Source organism: Anguilla rostrata, chromosome 18 (assembly GCF_018555375.3).
Source record: "Anguilla rostrata isolate EN2019 chromosome 18, ASM1855537v3, whole genome shotgun sequence".
Taxonomy (NCBI): Eukaryota; Metazoa; Chordata; class Actinopteri; order Anguilliformes; family Anguillidae; genus Anguilla; species Anguilla rostrata.
In genome coordinates, this window is record NC_057950.1 from 7,130,913 (window position 1) to 7,151,792 (window position 20,880).

The 20,880-nt window shown below is 44.0% G+C and overlaps 1 protein-coding gene and 1 long non-coding RNA gene across 2 annotated transcripts; both read left to right on the forward strand.

Annotated features, from left to right (window-relative positions):
* The first annotated feature begins 1,016 nt into the window (after nt 1-1,016).
* Nucleotides 1,017-10,768, forward strand: spef1 (sperm flagellar 1). The gene is made up of 7 exons (XM_064317626.1): nt 1,017-1,217; nt 1,661-1,772; nt 2,407-2,560; nt 2,891-2,933; nt 6,755-6,842; nt 7,762-7,864; nt 9,213-10,768. Exons 1-7 carry the CDS (start codon nt 1,109-1,111, stop codon nt 9,324-9,326), a joined length of 723 nt encoding a protein of 240 aa, XP_064173696.1. The 5' UTR covers nt 1,017-1,108; the 3' UTR covers nt 9,327-10,768.
* A 990-nt stretch (nt 10,769-11,758) lies between these two features.
* LOC135244934 (uncharacterized) lies at nt 11,759-20,600 on the forward strand. Its single transcript, XR_010327097.1, has 2 exons — nt 11,759-13,028; nt 18,404-20,600. It is a non-coding gene; the product is annotated as an uncharacterized LOC135244934 (long non-coding RNA).
* Nucleotides 20,601-20,880: the final 280 nt, after the last annotated feature.

Sequence of the window (20,880 nt, forward strand, 5' to 3'; positions counted from 1 at the left end):
TTTTATTACATTGCTACATTGTTTCTTGGTTGTTTTTTATTTATGTCATTTTTTTGTTGGGGGGCGGGGGTTAAAGTTGATGTTCCTTCCTGAAGAATTCATCTTCAAGGGCGTTTTGTTGTCAATTCATGCCCTTATTGAGCGGTACAGGCACTTTAAGAGACCTCAGACCAACTTGGCATCATTTAAATGTTCACCCTGATCAGGGCAGGGATTCACAATGTAAATTATTATTGCCGTTATTTATTTATTTAGCAAATGCCTTTGTGCTTTATTTGTTGTCATTGCACACAGCTTAGTATCTACTGACAAAAGAATGAAAAAACTGTGTATAGTTTTTTTAATTACTTGTTAAACTTGCATTCAGCTGGGCTGGATACTACAGAATTGCACAAACCATTAGGCTTTACACTGTTTTTACTTTTTTCCCTCATTTTAAATATTTACTCTTGTAGCTTGCTATTTTAATAATAATAATAATCACATTGCAATTCATAACCAACTTGATCAAAATACTGTGATTTCATTTTTTACCTGTTTTCCAGAACAATAAAAAACATTTTCAAAAAAGAAACAAAGGTCTTCTCTTACTGGCTTCTTCTTATGGGTTTCTATTTATGTAAAAACCGAAACCCATTAGAAGGTAAAGTTTTCTATTGTCAGGCAAAAATTCTAATTCTGTTGTGTGTGTGCGTGTGTGTGTGTGTGTGTGTGCCCATTCGGGAGAGGGAGAGGGCAAGAGAGAGAGTGTGTGTGTGTTTATACACATCATGCACACATGACCCTGCCTTCATAAGAAATTCCTGCAGTTGCCTTACAGTGTAACACCTCGCACATTAATTTAAGCCAAACGCAAATATTTGGTGTTACTGTAGGCCAGGCAATTTACTAAACAGAAAACTGGCTTCAGCACAGTCGGACGAAATTTCATGGACTTTTAAATCCATTGAGATAACGCAACGCCTTTCATGAAGGTACTTTTGTCTATTCACACCCACCGTAGGAGAAAACTATGACGCGTGGTTACCTAGTAACCGCAGTAACAATCGATCTTGGAGGGCCAGCTCACTTATGAACGTAAATTAAGTTAAGGTGTTTACGTCAAACAATGAATAAAGAACTAGATGAAGAGACATTGCAAGATCTGTATGCTTGGATTGACAAAATACCACTTTCCAGACCAAAACGGAATATAACAAGGGACTTCAGTGACGGAGGTAACGAGCTAGAAATTGCAATATTTAGGTATAGACTAACGTTGGCTAGCAGTCCTTGTCGAATGGTTCCGTTCAATTTGGTTGTGTAGATGTGGTGAACGTTAACTACCTGAAATTTAACATGAAGGCTTCAAGAAAAGGCCGGTTCTTAGTTGGCCAGATAAACAATTCTAATCAACAGCAAATGAATAAATAAATAGTGGCAACCATAAAAAGTGTTTTCAAAGCTTCCTGTGCTGAATTTCAGAGGCAAACATCTTAGTAGGTCTTCGAATACCTTGAATCATTAACGGTAAATCACCATGCAATTGCCTGCAAATAACCATCTAATTATCTATTCTTTCTCATTTACGTGTTCATTTTACATTTAAAAGTTTCTTTCTTAAATGTAAAATAGGTTCGTGAATAATCGATACATTCTTTCTTACGTTATATATCTGTAGTGATGGCAGCTGAGGTGGTGAAGTTTTATTTTCCAAAACTCGTGGAGCTGCATAACTACACTCCTGCCAACTCGACCCACCAGAAGCTGAACAACTGGGGCACTCTGAACAGGCAAGATGCATTTTCCACAAATTAGACAGATGGAAAAATAAATAAATAAAATAAAAATAAATAAAGTTAAAAAAATTTTTTTTTAAACTAATCTTGCCCTGCTCCTGCGTGGGAGGAGTGGGAACAGTACTGTAGCTAGCTATCGGGAGGATGGGGTCGTGTTTACGGTTTGGTTTGGACCGTGTCCTACGTCGTAGATTTGACCTACTTCTTGTATGGATATTTTGTACAGCATAATTCACACAGTGTCACTCCTGTTCTGTTTTTATTTCTGATTTATTGCTGTTAATTATTTACTTATTGGCCACTCAGATATATGGGCCGGAATTTTACTTTGAACCAGATGTTCATAAGTTTCAAACCATATTATTGTGGTTATAGTGAACAAGAATTGTTTATCACATAAGCAAGCTTGTTGATAATACTGGACATATAATGTGTTGAATTTTAAGGATTTTCAATCTTGCAAGCAAATGACAAAGGTAGTGATATGTGATAATAACTATATCACAATGGGAAAGTTGAACTGCAGCTTTCAAAATACTTCCAAAGTCAGCCTCAATTTTTCATTTTGTTCAGTAAATATGAGGGTTTGAGGGTTTTTTTTCCCTAATAGTTGAAAATTTTATTTTAGGAAGGTCTTCGCAAAGTTGAACTTCCATGTTCCAGAAGACACCATAAAGAAAATATCACTATGCACAGCTGGGCTTATTGAGTCTGTTCTCTGCACATTGAGAGAGAAGATTGAAGACAAGCGGCTGGGAGCTCTCGAAGAGAGAGGGCCACAGGTGTGTGTGTGTGTGTCTGTGTGCCTGTGAAGGTGTGTATGCGTGTGCGTGTGTATGTGTGCATGTGTATGTGCAAGTGTGTGTGTGCGTACGTACGTGTGTGTGTGTGCGTGTGTACGTGTGTGTGTGTGTGTGTGTGTGTGTGTATTGTGTGAAGAAAGGGCTGTGTGTGAGAGAGTGCTGCTAAATGCTCCTGTTTTCAAATCCTCTTAACCCATTGTCAAGTGACTTTAAATGTTCTCTTTAAATACTTTTAAAGAAACACGTTATTTAAAAGAAAAACTATTGAAAAGAAAAAAGAAAACTATCATTTTGGTTTTTTTTTTCTAGGACTTGGAGTACTACAGCACCACAAATGAAAAATCAAAAACAGGTATGACAGCTCCACTGTATTTAAGGTTCAACAGGGACAAGTGGTCAGTCAAACCAAGAAGGTCTTAGAAATGTTAGAAGATGACATGTGTCCTGGGAAGTAAATATACTACAAACCTATACCTATAGCACACATATACCAAACTTATATAACTTTTGTGAAACTACTCAAAAAACTCTCCGCATTGACCTGGTATTATTGGTGGGTGTTCAGTGCTTTACAGTACATGCATTCCACACCCACACTGAAGAGTATGACTGTGTCCCACTGTAGCACATCGACATGTTCCTGCCACACTCACACTGAAGAGTACAGCTGTATCCAACTATAGTCATTGCCATGCTCTACATCGCTAAACTTAAGCTCTTCCTCTTTTGTGCAGTAGCCTATCAGGGTGTGATTTCTGTCTTGTTGCTTGGCAGTTTCTCTTCTACCATGCAAGAGTGTACATCTAACATTAGTGGGGACACAACTGACCATTGTCCTGCGGACTACTAATTGCCCTTCCCCCCATCCAGAGTGCACAAACACACGCACACACACACACGCAAACACACACACACACACAAACACAGTATACATTCATGTATAAGTTGTATACTATATGTTTCCAGATTCTGATTACTTAGCAAGTGAACTATCAATGACATTGGTGTGCCACAGTGTAAACTCTCTTCTGCATGTTTCTAGTTTACCCAATACCTGAACCCTCGAAAGGGAAGCTCATAACCTCTAATTCAGGTCAAAAACAAATAGTAAAAAATGGAGTCTCTGTAAATACTTCTATTTTGTATGTAAAGGTTGTATGAATGTTGCATCAGAAACATTGGCTGTAGATCTCTTTCCAGGACTTTGAAGCCTTCTCACGACCACCTGGTTTTTTGTTGCTGAATGAATATTAGGTGACATGCTTATTTAGTATTTTTAAGAACAGAACAGTTTCCTCCCTTTCGATTCATTAGAACAGGTCAGCATGTGTCCCGGGGAAACCCCAGAACAATCCTCATCCCCACAATGAGGAATTAGACCCAGTTTTCTGGAAAATTCTTTTGATGACTGTCTGCGGTTCTGGTGAGGTCACGTTGCAGCGTCGCTTGTTTCTGGGCCGTGATCAAAGGTGGCACGATCCACAAGAAAAGAGAGAGAGAGAGAGAAACTGCCGTCCGCTGTGAAGGAAAGGCATTTAACAGGCAGTTTTCATCTCCGGACAAGTTTGTTTGGAGCGGCGCGCTGCATTTCGGCTGTTTTGTGCAGCGTTCGCAGAAAGGAAAATAAATGTTTTTTGGGGGAGGTTGCGTTTTTTTTTTTTTTAAATCCTCTTGGCCTACATTCTGAGGCGGAAAAATAAAGAACTGGAGTCATCGGAGGCCATGGCCTCTCCCTCGGTCAGCTCCGCTCCGAGGACGCCTCCCCCTCTTCAGCTGAAAAGGCTAATTTAGCAAAACACCAGAAAGGCATAAACCATCTCTTCTACCCCCCCCCCCCTTTTATAAACATGCAGTCTCCTAGTTCTGACTCTATTTTGACTAATTCGGAGACATCATTACTGATATTTTAAGCAGCTCCAATGCTTCCATTAACAGGGGGTATAAATAATCTAACACGATAAACCAGTACTCAAAAGGTGGATGTATAATAATGGTTTTTATAATATATGGTCCGATCTGAATGTAGTTTAAGTGTCTGCGTACCTGGATACTGAAACTGTAGTTTCTGGATGATACCGTGATTAGAAGCTAATGCCACACCCCATTACTGATGACAGTGTGTGTTCCATTGTGCCGCTCGCAAGAGTGGTTGCATACTAAAAGCGCAGGAAAGTTTATTTTTCTAACGTGACTCAGACATTTTCTAAGATTTGTACTGCTCTTGAACTGACGAGAATTGAATATGGTGTCAGTTTTGTAGACCATCAAACAGGAAGGTAGGGAAAAATTTTCAAGGCTATAAATTTTACCTGTACTTTCATTTATTCATACAACACCACGCACGTGTGTGCGTGTGCGTGTCTTCTTTGGTTCTGTTTAAAAATGTCTCAATGAATTAGCATGTGATGTGAGAACAAGTATCACACACAACCTTAAATGTCATCAGCTGACAAAGTGTCTTCACAGCTGTAGACATATTTCATAAACAGTGGAGCCCTGTCTCACACACTACCACCAAGCCTGCACAGGCAACAGATGGTGATATCTGCACAAGATACACACACACACTCACTTACACACTTACACGCATGCTCACACACACAGACACGCACACAAACACACACACACACACACACACAGAAGGGATGAGAGCGGAGAGGGGAAAGAGGAGAGCAGAGAAGAGAGGGCTTACAGAGGGGAGAGGAAAGAGTTTTTTAGGGAAGAGATTTTATAACCGTTTCTTCACTGACTTGGCCTGCCACAAAATCTCCCCCCTCCCTTCTCTGTTCTCTGGAAAAGAGTTGAGTCAGACAGCAAACCACAGACCCCAGCAGCACATGAGCCTGTTCTGCTCAGTGGGAGACCCGCACTCTGGGGGGGGGTGAGGTGGGGGGTGTGAGGGGGGAGGACGGCCGTATGTGACTCTCTGTTCAACGTGGCTTTTGGGTTGAGCCCCAGAGTGCGGTCTCTCCAGGTTCCCCAGGCCACTGGCTGGAGCTTAAGAGCCGCGAGGGACGCTTATCTCTGCATATCTGACCCCCAGTTTCTTATCCTCGGCCATTTGCTCACCCATGCCGGGGCCGGTGGAACGTTTGCCCTCACAGCTGAAGTAAAATGCAGGACTATGACTGGGCCCACGAAGATTCCTTTAAAGGGTACCGATTGGCCACGCTGCGTTGGACCCCCCCCCATTTCAGCTGCTCTTTAATGGCACGTGTTCACATTTTTCCTCATGACATCATTCTGAGAAACAGGGCCCACGCGGAGGCTAATTACCCCAGGCTACCGGGGTTAAGCTGTTCCCATGGGCCATTGAGAGTATGGAGGTGTGGCACTGAGACGGGTTGCAGACAGTTTACACGCTCAGCTGCTTTTCACTGGAAAGTAAATGCCGTTTATAAACATGTGTAGATAACCACATATTCCATAGGCCCACAACATACTCAGCTCTGTATTCTGAGCATCGAAGGCTTCTGACTCCTTGCAGTTGAAGCCAGAACATTCCTACATTCTAATACATCTAATGCAAAATTAAAATGCTATTGGTCATCTGTTTACTCGTGATTTTTCACGTGTTGTGCAGTAGGTCCAATTCCACGCGTGTTGGCTGAGATCGCATTCCTCCTAGCTGTTGAACGCGTATCAGATGGCCCGCCGGACACAACAGGGTCTCACGAGTCCTGCACACATATTATGGGATGTTATCCCGTAAATAGAATGTTGGTGACAGGAAGGAGATGCATGCTGGGGCATTTATATTCGTATCCAACCCTGGCAGAAATCGGGCCACACTTTCTCCGGGGACGATTCATGAAATTAGATGTATGTGGCATTAAAAAGATTAAAAAGTGTAAAGGGCCGAGGGGTCATAGCCAATGGATGCTCTGTACTGTAATAAGGCAGGAGCTTGGGTAGGTGGTGAGTGTATAGCAGGGGATAAGTCAACCTCCAGTCTGGGAGGACCACAGTATCTACTCGCTTTGTTATTTCTGTTCAGTCTTCAGCTAACATAGGCCTTGGAGACAAGGTGTGTGGACTCTTTAGCCAATCAACTGACTTAAAGTAAGCACTCACGTGTGCGAACGCACCAGAAACCAACAGAAACGACATCTCTGTGTAAGATTCCCGGTTAAAAGGATCCGCAGTCTTACCGTGCCACCATTTTGTGTGCAGATCACCTCCGTATCCCAGCGGCACCCTCTCACGTGAAGCCGGGTCCCGGGCCGAGGAAAGACGACAACAGACTTGTGCAGAAAACCAGGTACCGTGTGATACCCTGCCGTCCCAGCAAAGCCAAGCGATGAGGCAATGGGTTCCATCAAGGTGGACCTTCCACCAGTATCCACAGGAAATGGCTCATGGAAACAATGGCTGCGCAGCTCAGCGTTTAAAGGAGCGCTCCAACCAAAAATCATTATGATGTGGGTCCTCACCTTATTTCCAGCACGTATATTTTAGCCACAACAAAGCAAAATTATTTAGGGCTCCACCTCAAACAATGATGTCATACCTGGGTATAACATTCCCCACCCCCACCGCCTTTTCCTCATTGTATAGCATGAATTGCACACAAAGTACAGATCATGTCAGTTATTCTCGGGGTAAAATGTAACATATGGACTATAGATACTGGGAACCAAAAATGAATCAACCAAAATACTCCAATGGGATTGTGACGGCTTCTCTCCGTGTGACTAGTACAACAAATTGAGGCGATTTTCTTGCTGACGCTTTCCTGAAAAATCTGATGTAAACTGCCAGCCATGCAGAGATGCTAAATTATAATTAAGTAGAATTCAGTACACTACCATACAACATTGGTGGTATATTTCATAGCATGCGGAACATGTTGATGTTTTTGATTCTGGACTTGCCGTCTAGGCTCCATGAGGCTGCTGATCTCCCAGTAGGACATCAGTGACTAAGAGAAAGTAATATTTTTTAAAAACAGTGATAAAGGTGGAGGTGGGTAGAAGGAGAGCCGCTGGAAACAGCTGTCACAAGGGATTATAGGCATGTGATGATTTAGACCTGGAGGGAGAAATAAATTTAGCCTGTTGCTAATTTTCATAAGGGATCATCTAAAAAGTTCTCTCCAGAAGCTATAAAACTCCTGTAGTTGGTAAAGCTGATGGACCTGTGTCTGTGTCCGAGTCAGCCCGTTTTTTGCATGTCCCCAGGGCCCAGCCCACCACGGTGACCACCTCCCACATGGACCCCACGTTCCGCCTTCTGATGGAGGAGAAGGAGCAGGCCCTCTTAGCCCTGAAGGAGACAGTGGAGGTGAGAAAAGGGAGGAGTATATCTTAGCAGTTAGACCTGCAGGAGACAGCGGAGGTCAGGGAAGAGAGGAGCAGCCTTTTCCGGCTACCTTATTCAGTGCTACTGATCATGTAAAATTCTTTAAAACCCACCCAGAACATTCAACGGGTGGAAAGGGGTTTGAACACTAAAATGTCAAAAGAAATCTGCAACATAAATTTACCCGGGCGAAATACTGACTGAGTGCCTCGCCATTTGACACTTTAGCACAGTTACACTACTTGAACCTTTAAGGCCACATAGTGATGTAAATATTTTATACCAGTAGTTCTCAAGTTTTGTCCTGGGGGAGCCCTGTGTATGGTGGTTTTCATTCCAACCAATCGCTTGCTCGATTAAGCTTCTGAACACATGTGTTTAAGTTCTTCCATAATTTTTTCCTTAAACTTGTTAACACAGTGCAGGTTTAACTCATTGTCATTTACTTTGTCTTTGAATTCTTCATTATCTAGAATTATCTGTTTTGTTCTAGTGGCCATGGGCCCACACTTTCAATCAAAAGAGCCTGTTGATTTATCTCTGTGTTCAATTTGATCAGTACATTTTTTTTTTTACCTTATTTGCAACATAGCACAATATGAATATGGACTTGCGTAGCTATTTCTGATATAGTGTGGCTTAAGAGAGTAAGTAATCTTTCAATTCATGAAAACCATAATTTAGAAAATATAACTGCTTGCTACAATTTGGAAATTGAAATTGTGGTTGGAACGAAAGCCAGCATACTCTTGCGAACTTGAGAACTGCTGTTTTATGCGATTACAATCTACCCTTACTTAAGAAATGCAGTTCTGCAGAATGTGACAATTTTGCAAGCAATAGTATCATCCTTTCTGTGAAGTGACTTTGGGAAGTGACTGGTACTTCCTCAACTGGCATCTGGACAGGAAGTGTGTGTTTGGTTGGGGGGGTGCAGATCGGCCTTCAGTGAAGCGGTGGTTCCTGACACTCCGCTGTAAGTTGGTGAGCAAAGCTTAGTTTTGGGCGGAAAAGGCAGGACACATCAGCACTGGTCAGTGAGTCACATCAGCGTAGCCAGATTTGAACTTCCCCTGAGCAGAGTGGTCATCGCAGATGTGCAATACTGCAGGGAAGTTAGTGTTATTGCATCTGCACAGGACCTCCCAAATTTCATCCCCCATATGAAAGCAATAAGGTCAAAATAGCAGTATATGGTTTTTCATTAAAAAAAATTTTTTTTTTAAATATGTCCGGAAATATTTTGATAGTTTGATAAAGATCTTTGATGTATCTCTTTCTCACTTTTTATTTTTGCATCTGTCACTGACCGCCTTCTTCTTGCTCACAGATCTTGCAGATCAAAGTGAACAGGCTTGAGCACCTGGTTCAGCTGAAAGACCTGCGCATTGAGGATTTAACCCGACATGTAGAGCGGTACAGGACCCGGGCTAACATGGCATGAGTTCCAGTCCCAGCTACAGGTGGATGCTGGGCGCTAGGTTACCACCCAGCTGTGGGAGGATGCTGGGTGCTAAGTTACCACCCAGCTGTGGGAGGATGCTGGGTGCTAAGTTACCACCCAGCTGTGGGAGGATGCTGGGTGCTAGGTTACCACCCATCTGCAGAATGATGCTGAGCGCTAGGTTACCACCCAGCTGTGGAAGGATGCTGGGTGCTAGGTTACCGTTCGGCTGTCACTGTGTCTCTAAAAGAGTGAGTTAACGGCTTTATAGGATTGTGTTATATTTCTCTATATATTGCTTGTTTTTTGAGACGTATGCTAACGTTACATATGACTACAATGGAACTGTTACTACCCAGGGCACTTTTAAAAAAAGATTCAATCATGACACTATCCCCAGTTAAAGGAGAAATATAATGGTTTTCAGGTTTGCATTTCCAAATGTATCCTGTTTAGTGAGCCGGCTGGATGTCTAAAGTGTGTGATATTCTGTCTGGCCTAGTTTGCAGTGAGGTAATATTGCTGTGCTGTGAGTTGAGAAGCCGGAGTTTGCTTCCCACATCTGACAAGCAGAGTCATCACCTGCCCAAAAAGCACTGTCAACACGACACCTTCCTGTTAGAGGTGAATGACAAACCAACTGTTATGAAGAAAAAAAAGAAGCATTCTTGTTGTGCCTGACACCAGTTTCATAAGACTGGATAAAACGGAATTTCAAACAAGCAAGACACAAAGTGAACGGGTTGCTTGGTGGCTTATCCTGTTAAGGCCATGTTCCAATGCAATATATTAATATATTGCAATAATATAGAAATATATTAGTGTGCTCATATTCAAATTATATTGTATATAAATGCTAATGCTGTTGATTACTGAAGTAAATACGAATTGTAGAAATCCAAATGCTATGAGTGCCTGAGCAGCCTCTCATGCTTCTCAGCCTCTCATTTCTCATATATATATATTTTTTTTTTAAAACAAAATTCTGGAAGTGGTCCATCCCTAATTTACTCAGTTGAATATGGCCGCATTGTGACATGTAAAAGTTTTGGGGTGGTTTTAATTGCTCATTAGTTTTCAGCTATTTCAATAGTTGATTTCAATAGTTCAATAGTTCCCCTTTAAGGGAACTGTATGCCTTCACGAAATCAAAGAATCAAGTGGTTAAGACTAAAGCTAATCGATGTCATAGACAATTACATTGCTTTTCATAAAAGATAAAATTTTTACTAGTGTTTTTACTACAAGTAGGCTTTTTTATTCAGTCTTCTGGTCCAATAAAGTATATTCTTCAGTGAGACTGAAGACATGATTATGTACACTGTAATATTTATGTACTGTGTGAACAGCGCTTGTACAAGCAAGTCCTTTGTGACCTTTTGAGATGATTCTTATGCGCCTCTGTCTTCAGTCTTAAATAAAAATGAAATTGCAGTGGTAGAAAAAAACTGAAAAATATCTGGTGAATCTGCATTACTGAAGTGTGTGTGTGTGTTGGAGGACTGTATCTCTTTATCATACCTTAAAGCCACATAGCATCATTGGAATTTCTTTAAACTGATAAGACCCCTATGTGAAAAGGGAAGTTTTTTTTTTTTTTTTAAACGACAGCATGTCGCCATGGATCGGAATGCCCGTCATCGCACCCTCGTTCGGGCACGCCCCTCCGCATTAGTCAGCAGGGGCGCCGGCGTTTTCGGGAGAGGAACGCACGGCGTTAGCGCATGCCTTAGCGGCGGAGGCGCTCCGGCTATTTCCGGGTCCCGGCGGTTCCGGATTTTTTCCGCGTCCTCTGGTCAGAGCTCAACCGGTTCCAGATGCCCACGGGGAAACCCGAGCTGGGCTGCGCCGGGCTGAGTGCCCTGACCTTCGGCTCGCCTGCGGGACCACCTACGACAGACCTGCTCAAACTGTGTAATTGGTCTTGTTTTGGGTGCTGGCTCCTAAAAATATTAATTTGGCAACCTCCTCCTCCTCCTCCCATCCCCAGGCCTCAGTGTTATTTTTTTTGTCCTAATTCATGCCTTCGTGTGGGAGAGGGGCTGTAAGACAAACAGAGAGGTCTGTTGTGGATCCTCTGCTCCGGGGGGGGAACTGAAATCTGGCCCACGAGGTACTGTCGATCCTCTTTTCTACCCGACAGTTAATTGATTGATTAATGCTACTGATTGGCCAGAGATTTAACTCACCTGGGGGTCCCAGGTTTAAATCAGACCTGATTGGAGGGGAATAATTAAAACCAGCAGTGCTGCTGGTCTCAAGGGCCAGATCTGACTATCCCTATTCTACTTTCATCCATTATTTACTCTCTTTCTCTATGCCAGTGGTCTCCAACCCTGGTCCTGGAGAGCTACAGGGTCTGCTGGTTTTTGTTTTTGTTAAAATCAGCACCCAATTGAGACCCAAGACACCAGGTGAGTTGAGTTAATTGTGTAATGAACTGCTCTAATTGATTCATGAAGTGCAGAGTCACTATGAAAACCAGCAGACCCTGTAGCTCTCCAGGACCAGGGTTGGAGACCAGTGCTCTATGCTCTGTCTGTGTGCTTCAGGTTTTATGTTCGCTCGTTTCCATAGTGCTACCTCCACTCTGTTCATCCAATCAAATTTTTGCTGGACTGCACCCAATGTTGACTAGCAATTAAAAGAAATAATTTTATTTCATTGCAAACACAGTTTGGCAAGTTTGGCAATCAGCTCAAATTAACTTGCCAAGCTGAGCATGTGAGAAAAAGTGTAATGATTGCATTTACGTGCAAGTCAAAGTTAAGGAGAAAAGCAGATTGAATACAGGCCATTATCTGGCATTGTTATCCCATGTGACCCACAGAGGGCTAGTTTTACATATCATCCAGTTACACAGACATGCCGTAGAGAGTCCGTTCACCTTCTCCAGTACAGAAGTACCCCACCAGGGAAGGCAACCTGCATCCTCCTGATTACAAGCAGCAATAAGCCCTGGGAAAACGTGACAGCTTCAATTCACATCCTCTAGTATCAAGGGAGACCGTCACCATCAACCCCCAAGTCATTGGACCACCTTCACAAAACTTTATTTCAACAAGATACTGAATTTGAATCTAGTATTTTAATCCACGAGGCTGACAGTGATACTATACTACTAGTTCAGTAACACGTGTGTTGAATATGACCACTTTTGCTGTATCAAACCGCTCATAAGATACTAACTATGGATTTGATATCGCAATGGAATCAACGTGTTTAAAAGCATCTACGTTGTTTTTTTCACTGGCTACGTTGCCATTCTACTTGTATTGCTGCTTTATACTGTGTTTATAGTCTTCATTTTGTTTTATTTAATTATCTTTTATTGTGTAAAGCGCTTGTTTTATGTTTGTAAGATACAGCGCGAGTGCATTTTTCCGTGCAATTATTTATAGTCAGCGGCCTGGATTTGAACCGTCCCCGCTGTGAATTGAGCTCTGTTCCATAGACACTTGAGGTGCATGTTTCTCGCGTTACCTGTCCTGTGTCGAAACCACAAGACGAACAGAGGGTGGCTGTTTTTATTCCTGATCCTGCGATGCACAGCTGCGTCCGCTGCCAAGCGCGCTCTGGTCCCGCTGACAGCTCGCGCTGACTCACGCTCCTCATCCCTCCGTGTCTCCGTGGCGCGGGAGAGCGGAGATGTCAGGAATGTGGAGATGGAGCGGGATATGACCTCCCGAGCGGATCCACATGGTGAGTAACCCTGATTCACGGTCATTAGTGAGATTAAAAACTGCAGGTTCCCCGGCAGCTTTGAGCTGATGCCCGGGCTAGTGCAGTGAAATCAAAGCGACCGGAGTTCTCCCGCACCAAGAGCATTTTTTACTTAAAGGGCGTTGTAAAGATTTTTCACGTGAGGTCATCAGATATCAGCTGCACCGGCATGCCTCCTGGCTACTCCCAAACGCATTCTTAAAATGTAAAGGGCGTTTCTACGGAATAAATAATAAGCTGCCAAACTTAGCCTATGGTTAAAGTTTAACGACCTGCAGCTGTGTAAAACTGTAATAGAAATAAATTTTCTAGAAAAGGAAAACATTTTAAAATTCGAAACGTTTGAAACAAATTCTCAAGGCCAAGCAATAATGTGAAGAAGGAAAAAAAAAAAGTACTGCTACTTTTGGGACAGAAAACTGATGTAATGGGAATAAAGAACAGACACTGAAGGCATCACAAACTGACATAAATTGATCTAAGTAATGTGCTGCACAACCCCTGCATGACTCCATCAGCAAAGTAAACCAGGAAAAAAGGAACTACATTTCTCTCTTCTCGGGAAGAAAACAAACCTTTGTGCCCAATTTACGACAGAAACTCAGAAACCTGATTCCTGGCACCATAAAAACAGAAGATAAGAAAAATCGTGTCACCTCGCAGTGTTGGAAGCAACTACCAGGGTCGGCAACAAACTGAAGGCCATGCAATCAACGAACAACCTTGAAATCCATGGCTTTCTGATTGTCAGTCAAAATACCCAGCATGCACCGGGTTTGCGTCTCAAACCACCTGCCGATTAGGGCCACCGCCAACGCTTCCTGCTTCCCGGTTCTTGATAAGTCTGTGGGTGGGGTCTGCTGAAACAATTGCTCATCCCGCCATATCCGGGGTACTGCATTGACCGGGGCGAGCTCTGTGACACACTCGACTCGATGTGGCCAGTTCCTGCTGCGCCCGGTTGCCCTCCGACATCTGTTTCCCCTATTTTGCAGAGATTCGGTATTCATCAGATACCCTTATCCAAGTTCACACACTGCTGGATGTTTGCTGACCCAGCTGGGATTTGAACCTGCAACCTTCTGATAACAGCTGGGTTTCCGCTAAGGCCACATGCTGTCATGCCTCCCTTGAAAGGACACATGGGTCAGTTCCCTGATAAAAAAGTTTGATTACTGGTGTTTTTGTTATCATTTCGCATTCTGGCATAAAGGCAGCTTAGCATTTAAAGCACTTTTTTTTTTAAAGACAATGAACTTTTTAAAGTCAAGCTCAGGGAAGGTGTTTGGTTAGGTGGGTCAAGTCACATGGAAACTAGCCGGCTAATAAGACGTAGTTTGACGAAGGCCTGTTGTGTCCAAGGAAAACTTTATTGCCACGGTTTAACTTCTTCATATCCTTAAACTCCACTTTTTATTTTTGTTAGTGTACTATTTGTTAACGTGGGGGGTGACCTTAACATTTACAACTGTTAACATTAACAGTTGCGTGATACACAGGAGGACGCGGACAGCAAATACTTGGAAAAAAAATTATCTTTTTTTTGACCCTTGCTGAATCAGCATACACTGTAAACACCGAATGCTTGCCTGTCAAACTCACCAACCTCAAATATGGCAGCCATTTTGTGCCTGCGTGTGAAATTTACACGCACCGTCTAAGAGTCTTGAACTAATTTTACCAAGTTTCTGCAGTCAAGGTTTCGACCTTGTTTTGCAACCAAGAACATTATTTTTTACTTCTGAGCAAGGTGAACTAGCGGCGATTTTGGATGTCGTGTGATTGCTCAACCATTTTTAACTTCTCCACCCGCAAATTCAGCCGACAGGCATTCTCGCCGACTAGCCCGTCACAGCTGTGCTGGTCCAAGAACTGAACCATCTGTTTCTGTTCGAATCTTCAGAGTCATGATTAACCAGCTATAATCCAGTCAGCCGCGTTTGGATTTCCAAATGAAATTTTACAAAGGGGTTTTATTAATGACGCATCAAAGTGCTACAATTCCTGTGTTGAATTATAAGAGAAACACCCACTTAATCATGACTGGCATCGAATGGAAGTCTATGAATAACACATCAAACAGGCAGCAGCTTGCGTCTCTGCTACGGTGCTAGGTGGTCACCTTGACCACCAATCCAAACAAAGATCAGCGCTTTTTTGGTGTGCTCTTGGATTCCGAGTAAGCTTTAATATACATCAAATTAATTGAAATTGGACGGCATATGTACTCAGGTTCTGAAAAAAAAACAATCCAAATGTGTGAAAGTAACCTAATTTTTAAAGCAAGGCATGATTTGTTTTTACTGTACACACCAGAAAAGAAGATGGCTGCGACTGGATGCCTGTTGATATCGTGCAAAATCCCCAGTTCTGTGTTGTAACTACCTTCACATTCACCTGATTAAGCCTGACACGCGTATGTGAAAAACCTAACCCCACAGGTAACAGCTCCAAATAGCTGGAAAAGGAAGTGGTTGACAGATTGGTGCTGATGACCGCCGTAAAGGGGATTTAGCAGGTATTTGCCAACTCTTCTCTCGTCTCTGTTATGTGAAGCGGAGAGACAGAAACTAGTGGAGGGAGACGTGAGCCCTGTTGGGGGTCTGATAAGGAGAACCTGCCCTGGCTCTGGTGTCTGCTGTAGAAATTTAGGCTTTCTCTACCCAGGGTCGGTGGAGTTTTTATTTTTATGTTTTAAAAAAAAACAACAGTTTTGTCATCCTTGTTATTTATGGTCAGCAGGAATCCATACAGTCCATACAGTTCTGCCGAAATAGCACCAGGTTCACTCGGTCACATATTAATAAATGACCATAAAATGACTCCCTATATGGCGTTAGCTATACATAGCAAATCTAGCTATGGTTGGGCTATCACCCCTGTCACTCCAACTGCCTGCAGTCTAGAGCACCAGCGCATTTCTTATAGGAAGGATTTGAAATGCATCCCCATGTGAATACGCATGTAAAAATTCCATTGTTTTTATTGGAGCCCAGAATTCATGTTTTGCTGTGATGATGTCACCTAACCCAACTACAGCCCTCACAGTTCCCAGGGAAACCCCCCCTCCCCCCCATCCATCACCCAATCAGGACTCATCTCGGGGGATTTCCCAGTCAGCCAGGGTGTCTTCAAATGCTCAAACAGACAGGCCTTGTCTGGCTCCATGGCAAAGGCTTCACTGACCTACTGTCCCAGATGCAGGCTAAATACCATAACCCTAGAGCTGGCAGACAAGCAGTCTCCTTCAGTCTGTATACAGCCTTGCACCATGAACATCATGCTGAAATGTATTTCTAACCTAAAGGTTGCAGGTTCAAATCCCAGGTAGAACACTGTCTTTGTACCGTTGAGCAACCCGAATTGCTTCACAATATACCCAGCTGTATAAATGGATACTATGTAAAAAAAACAAAAAACAAAAGATGTGTAAGAACATCTTACTACATGCTGGATAAGAGCCTCTAACTAAATAGCCGTAATGTAATGTAATCTAATGTGATGTGCAGCAATGAATAACAACAAAAAAAAAAAAAGTTTTAAGAAATCATTTCTTCCTGAGAGTTGCACAAAAACAGAGAAGATGGACCAGACAAGTAAGAACAACCACACGAGCCGTTTCTCCTGGACCTCCGCGGCGTCCGCAGCCGGGGAAACGTCTGGAAAACAAACATTTGGGCCGAGGAATGCGTCTTCGTCTGGGTGCCGGCCGGCTTCACCGCGAGGTCAGAGCCGTTGTGCTGCTCTCTCTCTCTCCCTCTCTCTCTCTCTCTCTCTCCCTCTCGCTACCCTTTCAGCTCGCGCGCCTCCCTTTAAAAAAAAACAAAAAACCCCAGCCTCCATCCCGCTCGGGCCTTCTGTTTATCAGATCCGCTTCAAACAGATTCGCGGAGAGTCTGGAGGCCTCCGATTGGCTGTAAATTCTTCCTCGGAGATAACGGGGTAGAAATGTACACAGATGAGTGGAGGCTCTCGGTATGTCTTTTTTTTTAAACTCCGGCTCAAGGTGTCAGCGATGAACGATCGGCAGGCGGAATTCTGGGAATTCAACCTTCCGTTAGATTAAGAACTCCCTTTCGTAGCCTCACACGCTGTTTTCAGTTCATTTTGTTTTGTGTGTGCGTGCGTGCGTGCGTGCATGTGTGTGTGTTTGGAGTGTGTCTGCTTGTAGAGTTATATACTGTATATGGTTCTTCGGTGACTTTTATTGTTAGACTTTTAGAACTAGAAATCTGTTCCGTATTTTGGACTTCAAAGTAATTTTCACATATATTTCTTTTTCCTAGGGGTGAATATACATTTAACTCCTTTGGGTTTTTGTCAAATGAAAGTCATGCCATTTGACAGCGGTGGCCTATACACACAACCATGAAATACATGTGAAATACACACACAACCATGTATGATTATGCCATGCACACACAAACGCACACACGCACACACACACAGCCATGTATGCATAAGCACATGCACACACACAAACGTGCACATACACAACCATGTATGCATAAGCACATGCACACACACACACCATCTGTTAAATAAGCTGTTTTCGTTCCTATCTGATGGCCCCAAGTATGTCCTTCACTTGATGAATCATATTTTTTTTTTGGATAAACAACATGAAAGCAGGGTGCTGAAAGAGAAGGCGATAAATAAGCTGTTGAAATGTGTGTCTGTGCGTGGGGGCGTTAGGAGGAGGCACCGCTGTCGGTGACTCAGGATGGGATTGGCGGTGAGATATCGGCCCCTGGAGAATCCACCGGCACCCTCACAGGGAACCTTAGGACACCTACATTTCTGTCAGGATACTAGTGTGTGTGAGTGAGTGTGCGGGGGAAGGGTGTTGGGTCGTGCGTGTGAGTGTGTGTCTGCGTGTGTGTGTGTGAGTGTGTGTCTGCGTGTGCGTGTGTGTGAGTGTGTGTCTGCGTGTGTGAGTGTGTGTGTGTCTGCGTGTGTGTGTGTGTGTGTGTGTGCGCGTGTGGATTGTGTCAGCCTCTCTCTTTCTTTCTCACTTTAAATTTTTCTCTGTCTTTATTTCTCCCTATTTCATTCTCTTTATATCTTCCTCTTCCTCTCTCTCTTCTTCCCTCACTGCCTCTCTCTCTCTCTCTCTCTCTCTCTCTCAGAAAGCCATATTTTCCCACAGACTCGTTGAGCAGCAGTTCCAACCCAACCCCCCCCCCCTCCCTTCAGGGGTACTGGTGGCCAAAAGCTGTGCTATGGGTGGGGGCTGGGGGCAGAGTGCTGGGGGGAGGGGTTGAGGGGAGCGCGCCGCTGCAGCATTAGCAGTGCAATGCTAACGCCTCTCCTTGGTGCCAGGCCAGTTCACCTTCATCATCATCTCCTGACAGGGTGGCTCGGCCCCAGCTGAGGAGCAGACCAGCGGCCCACGGGTTCAACATCATCAAATCTGCTTTACAAGCCTCACGGGACAGGAACTCTGTCACTGCCAACTCTACCCCAGCAAAAGTCCAAAGAAAATGACCAGACCAGCGCTGAATGTGCACTTTAAACACCAGAATTAACCTATAAAAATCAGCTTCAGAATCTTTTATGAAAAAAGAATGTTCTCTGAATGTTTTGTTCTGAACATGGGTTGAAACTGAATGATTTCCTTGTCAGGAATTTTAAGGGGTCTTCCTGGTGCCAAAAGGTTTAAAGCCACGATTTCAGTCTCAAGTCTTGGACAACCACTGTATGACATGATGGCTTATTAGTCACCAGAGCTATTAATAAAGTCCACATACCTTGTTCCCAATTGGCTCCTGATTAAAGGGTGATCACAAATACCTGCAAGCACTGCGGCCCCCCAGGACTGGAGCGTGACACCTCTGGGTTAAGAGGTGTTTTCATGACGTATTTAGCCCACGTCAGGAAGTGACACAAACATGTCGCACGAGGCTGTCGCCCGGGTGTCCCCTCGCTCCCCGTCCTCAGATGCATGGCCGGCGGGAGGGGGAGGGGGGGGGGCTACTTCCTGTGGATCCACTGACCAAGGCCACGGACAGGAAGGGCTCAGGCACATCCAGGAAGCTGTGCCTGGTGCCTATCAGGGAGGAAGCGCGGGCAAATGCTGACAGGGTCCATTCGGTTCCAACTCGGGTTGCGGCAAATATGGTCAGGAGGAAGAGAGGAGCACCTGAGACTGCGAGCTTCATCGCGAGCCGAGACGTCGCGGGTTCGATTCTGGGTTTGCGTCACCGGTGGACTGTTCAGTTCGATTGAGTTTTATTTGCGTGGCGCTTTTTTACGGAGACCGTCTCGAACAGGTTGCTCTACAGAGGAAACAGAAAGCAAAATGGGGCAAAAACCCAAAAACCCCTGACCTGAACGATTACGATCGTGACCATGGTAGTCTGCAGCAGCGGGACACGGGTCGGTTTGGCAGGATTCCGTCATTTACCGCTGAAACCGTCACCTTCCTGGGGTGGGGGGTGGGGGGGGATATATTTTAGTATGTTTTGTGACCAGTTTGCGATCACAAATTCCCCTACTTCACCCAGTTTACGATTGCAATCTGAACCTCGCCCCACCCCACGTGATTGCGAATCACTCACCTCCCCTCCCGCCCGGTTCTTGATTGCAATCTGATATCCCCCAGTCTGTGACGACCGACCCCCCCCCAACCCCCCGTGCTTAAGCACCAAACTCCACCTATGATGGGAAGTGATTCAGACCCCAGGTTTGGGCGTGAGAACAGGACACCTTTTCACAAGCGGTGCTATGCCACGACAACAGCATTCTGCCATTCAAAATCAAAACAACACGCTGGGAAGACAGAGCGGCCGTGTTTTCACTTTTTCACGGATGCGGTTCAGCTCGTTTCCTGTTGTCTGACGCCAAGGCTGAAAACGAACATCCGCTGCCTGATCTTCTCAAATTCAGCTTCAGCCCAGAATGCGGTTTGGGAAGGGTGACGCGCAACGGTCACCCTTCACGGTGAGTTCTTTTTGCTGCTCATCACCGCAGTCAACTATCTCTAAACATATGTACCCGTGTGTGTTAATTTCGACACCGTCCAAAGCACCGGTACATCATTTTTAGTGCGTGTGCACATGGTGTTACAAATGGGCTCTTGTTTGTGACATGAAAGAGAAACCATGCACAAAATCAAAGATAAGAACAAGAGTTGTTCACTTAAAGACATCATCAAAATCAAAGGAGGTGTGCAATTGTAGATATTATCTTTTTAAACTAAGTCTACACAAAAGCATAATACATAAGCACAGGGTGTATGTATGAGATATCAGAGGTGTGAACAGTGAACACTTCAGTAAGTGTAAAGCAATGTAAGGATGAATGTTAAGTGTGGTATTGAGATGTTGGAAAGGTAAAAAGCCACCCCCCCCCACAAAGGACATAGCCCGCTTGGCAAGCAGGCCAGATGTAAGGACCAAGAGGGACACAAACAGCCCTCTTAAACCACACCAGCCACACCCACAGGTGCTGCCAATTTGCTCTGATGAACCACTCAGCTCTGATGACCAGCGCCTGCAAAGAGGGGTCGGCCAGAATCGATACACATTCCCTTTAAATACTTTTTGCACAGAGCTGGCAGTGTTCAGGTACGGTTTTACCGCACGCACCTAATCTCACGCTTCCCAGCAGATTCTAACTGCCACAGTTACCATGACGATAAGTTTATCTGAAGAGTGCTTTTTTTTATGAGGCGCAAACAGCATCGAACACAGAAAAAAGTATAGAGAAAGAAGGCTGAATAAAGACGATAAATATTGAATGCATCTGTAATGCAAGTACAATAGTTCCATAAGTTTGACTTTAGTATGCATTATGGAATTATGCACATATTGGAATTTTTCACTAAAAG

What these genes read in the sequence shown, in the direction of transcription:
- spef1 (XM_064317626.1), top strand. Translation starts at nt 1,109, where the DNA reads ATGAATAAAGAACTAGATGAAGAGACATTGCAAGATCTGTATGCTTGG. An exon ending in TCGAAGAGAGAGGGCCACAG is followed by an intron (nt 2,561 to 2,890) that starts GTGTGTGTGTGT and finishes TTTTTTTTCTAG; the next exon opens with GACTTGGAGTACTACAGCAC. An exon ending in CCCTGAAGGAGACAGTGGAG is followed by an intron (nt 7,865 to 9,212) that starts GTGAGAAAAGGG and finishes TCTTGCTCACAG; the next exon opens with ATCTTGCAGATCAAAGTGAA.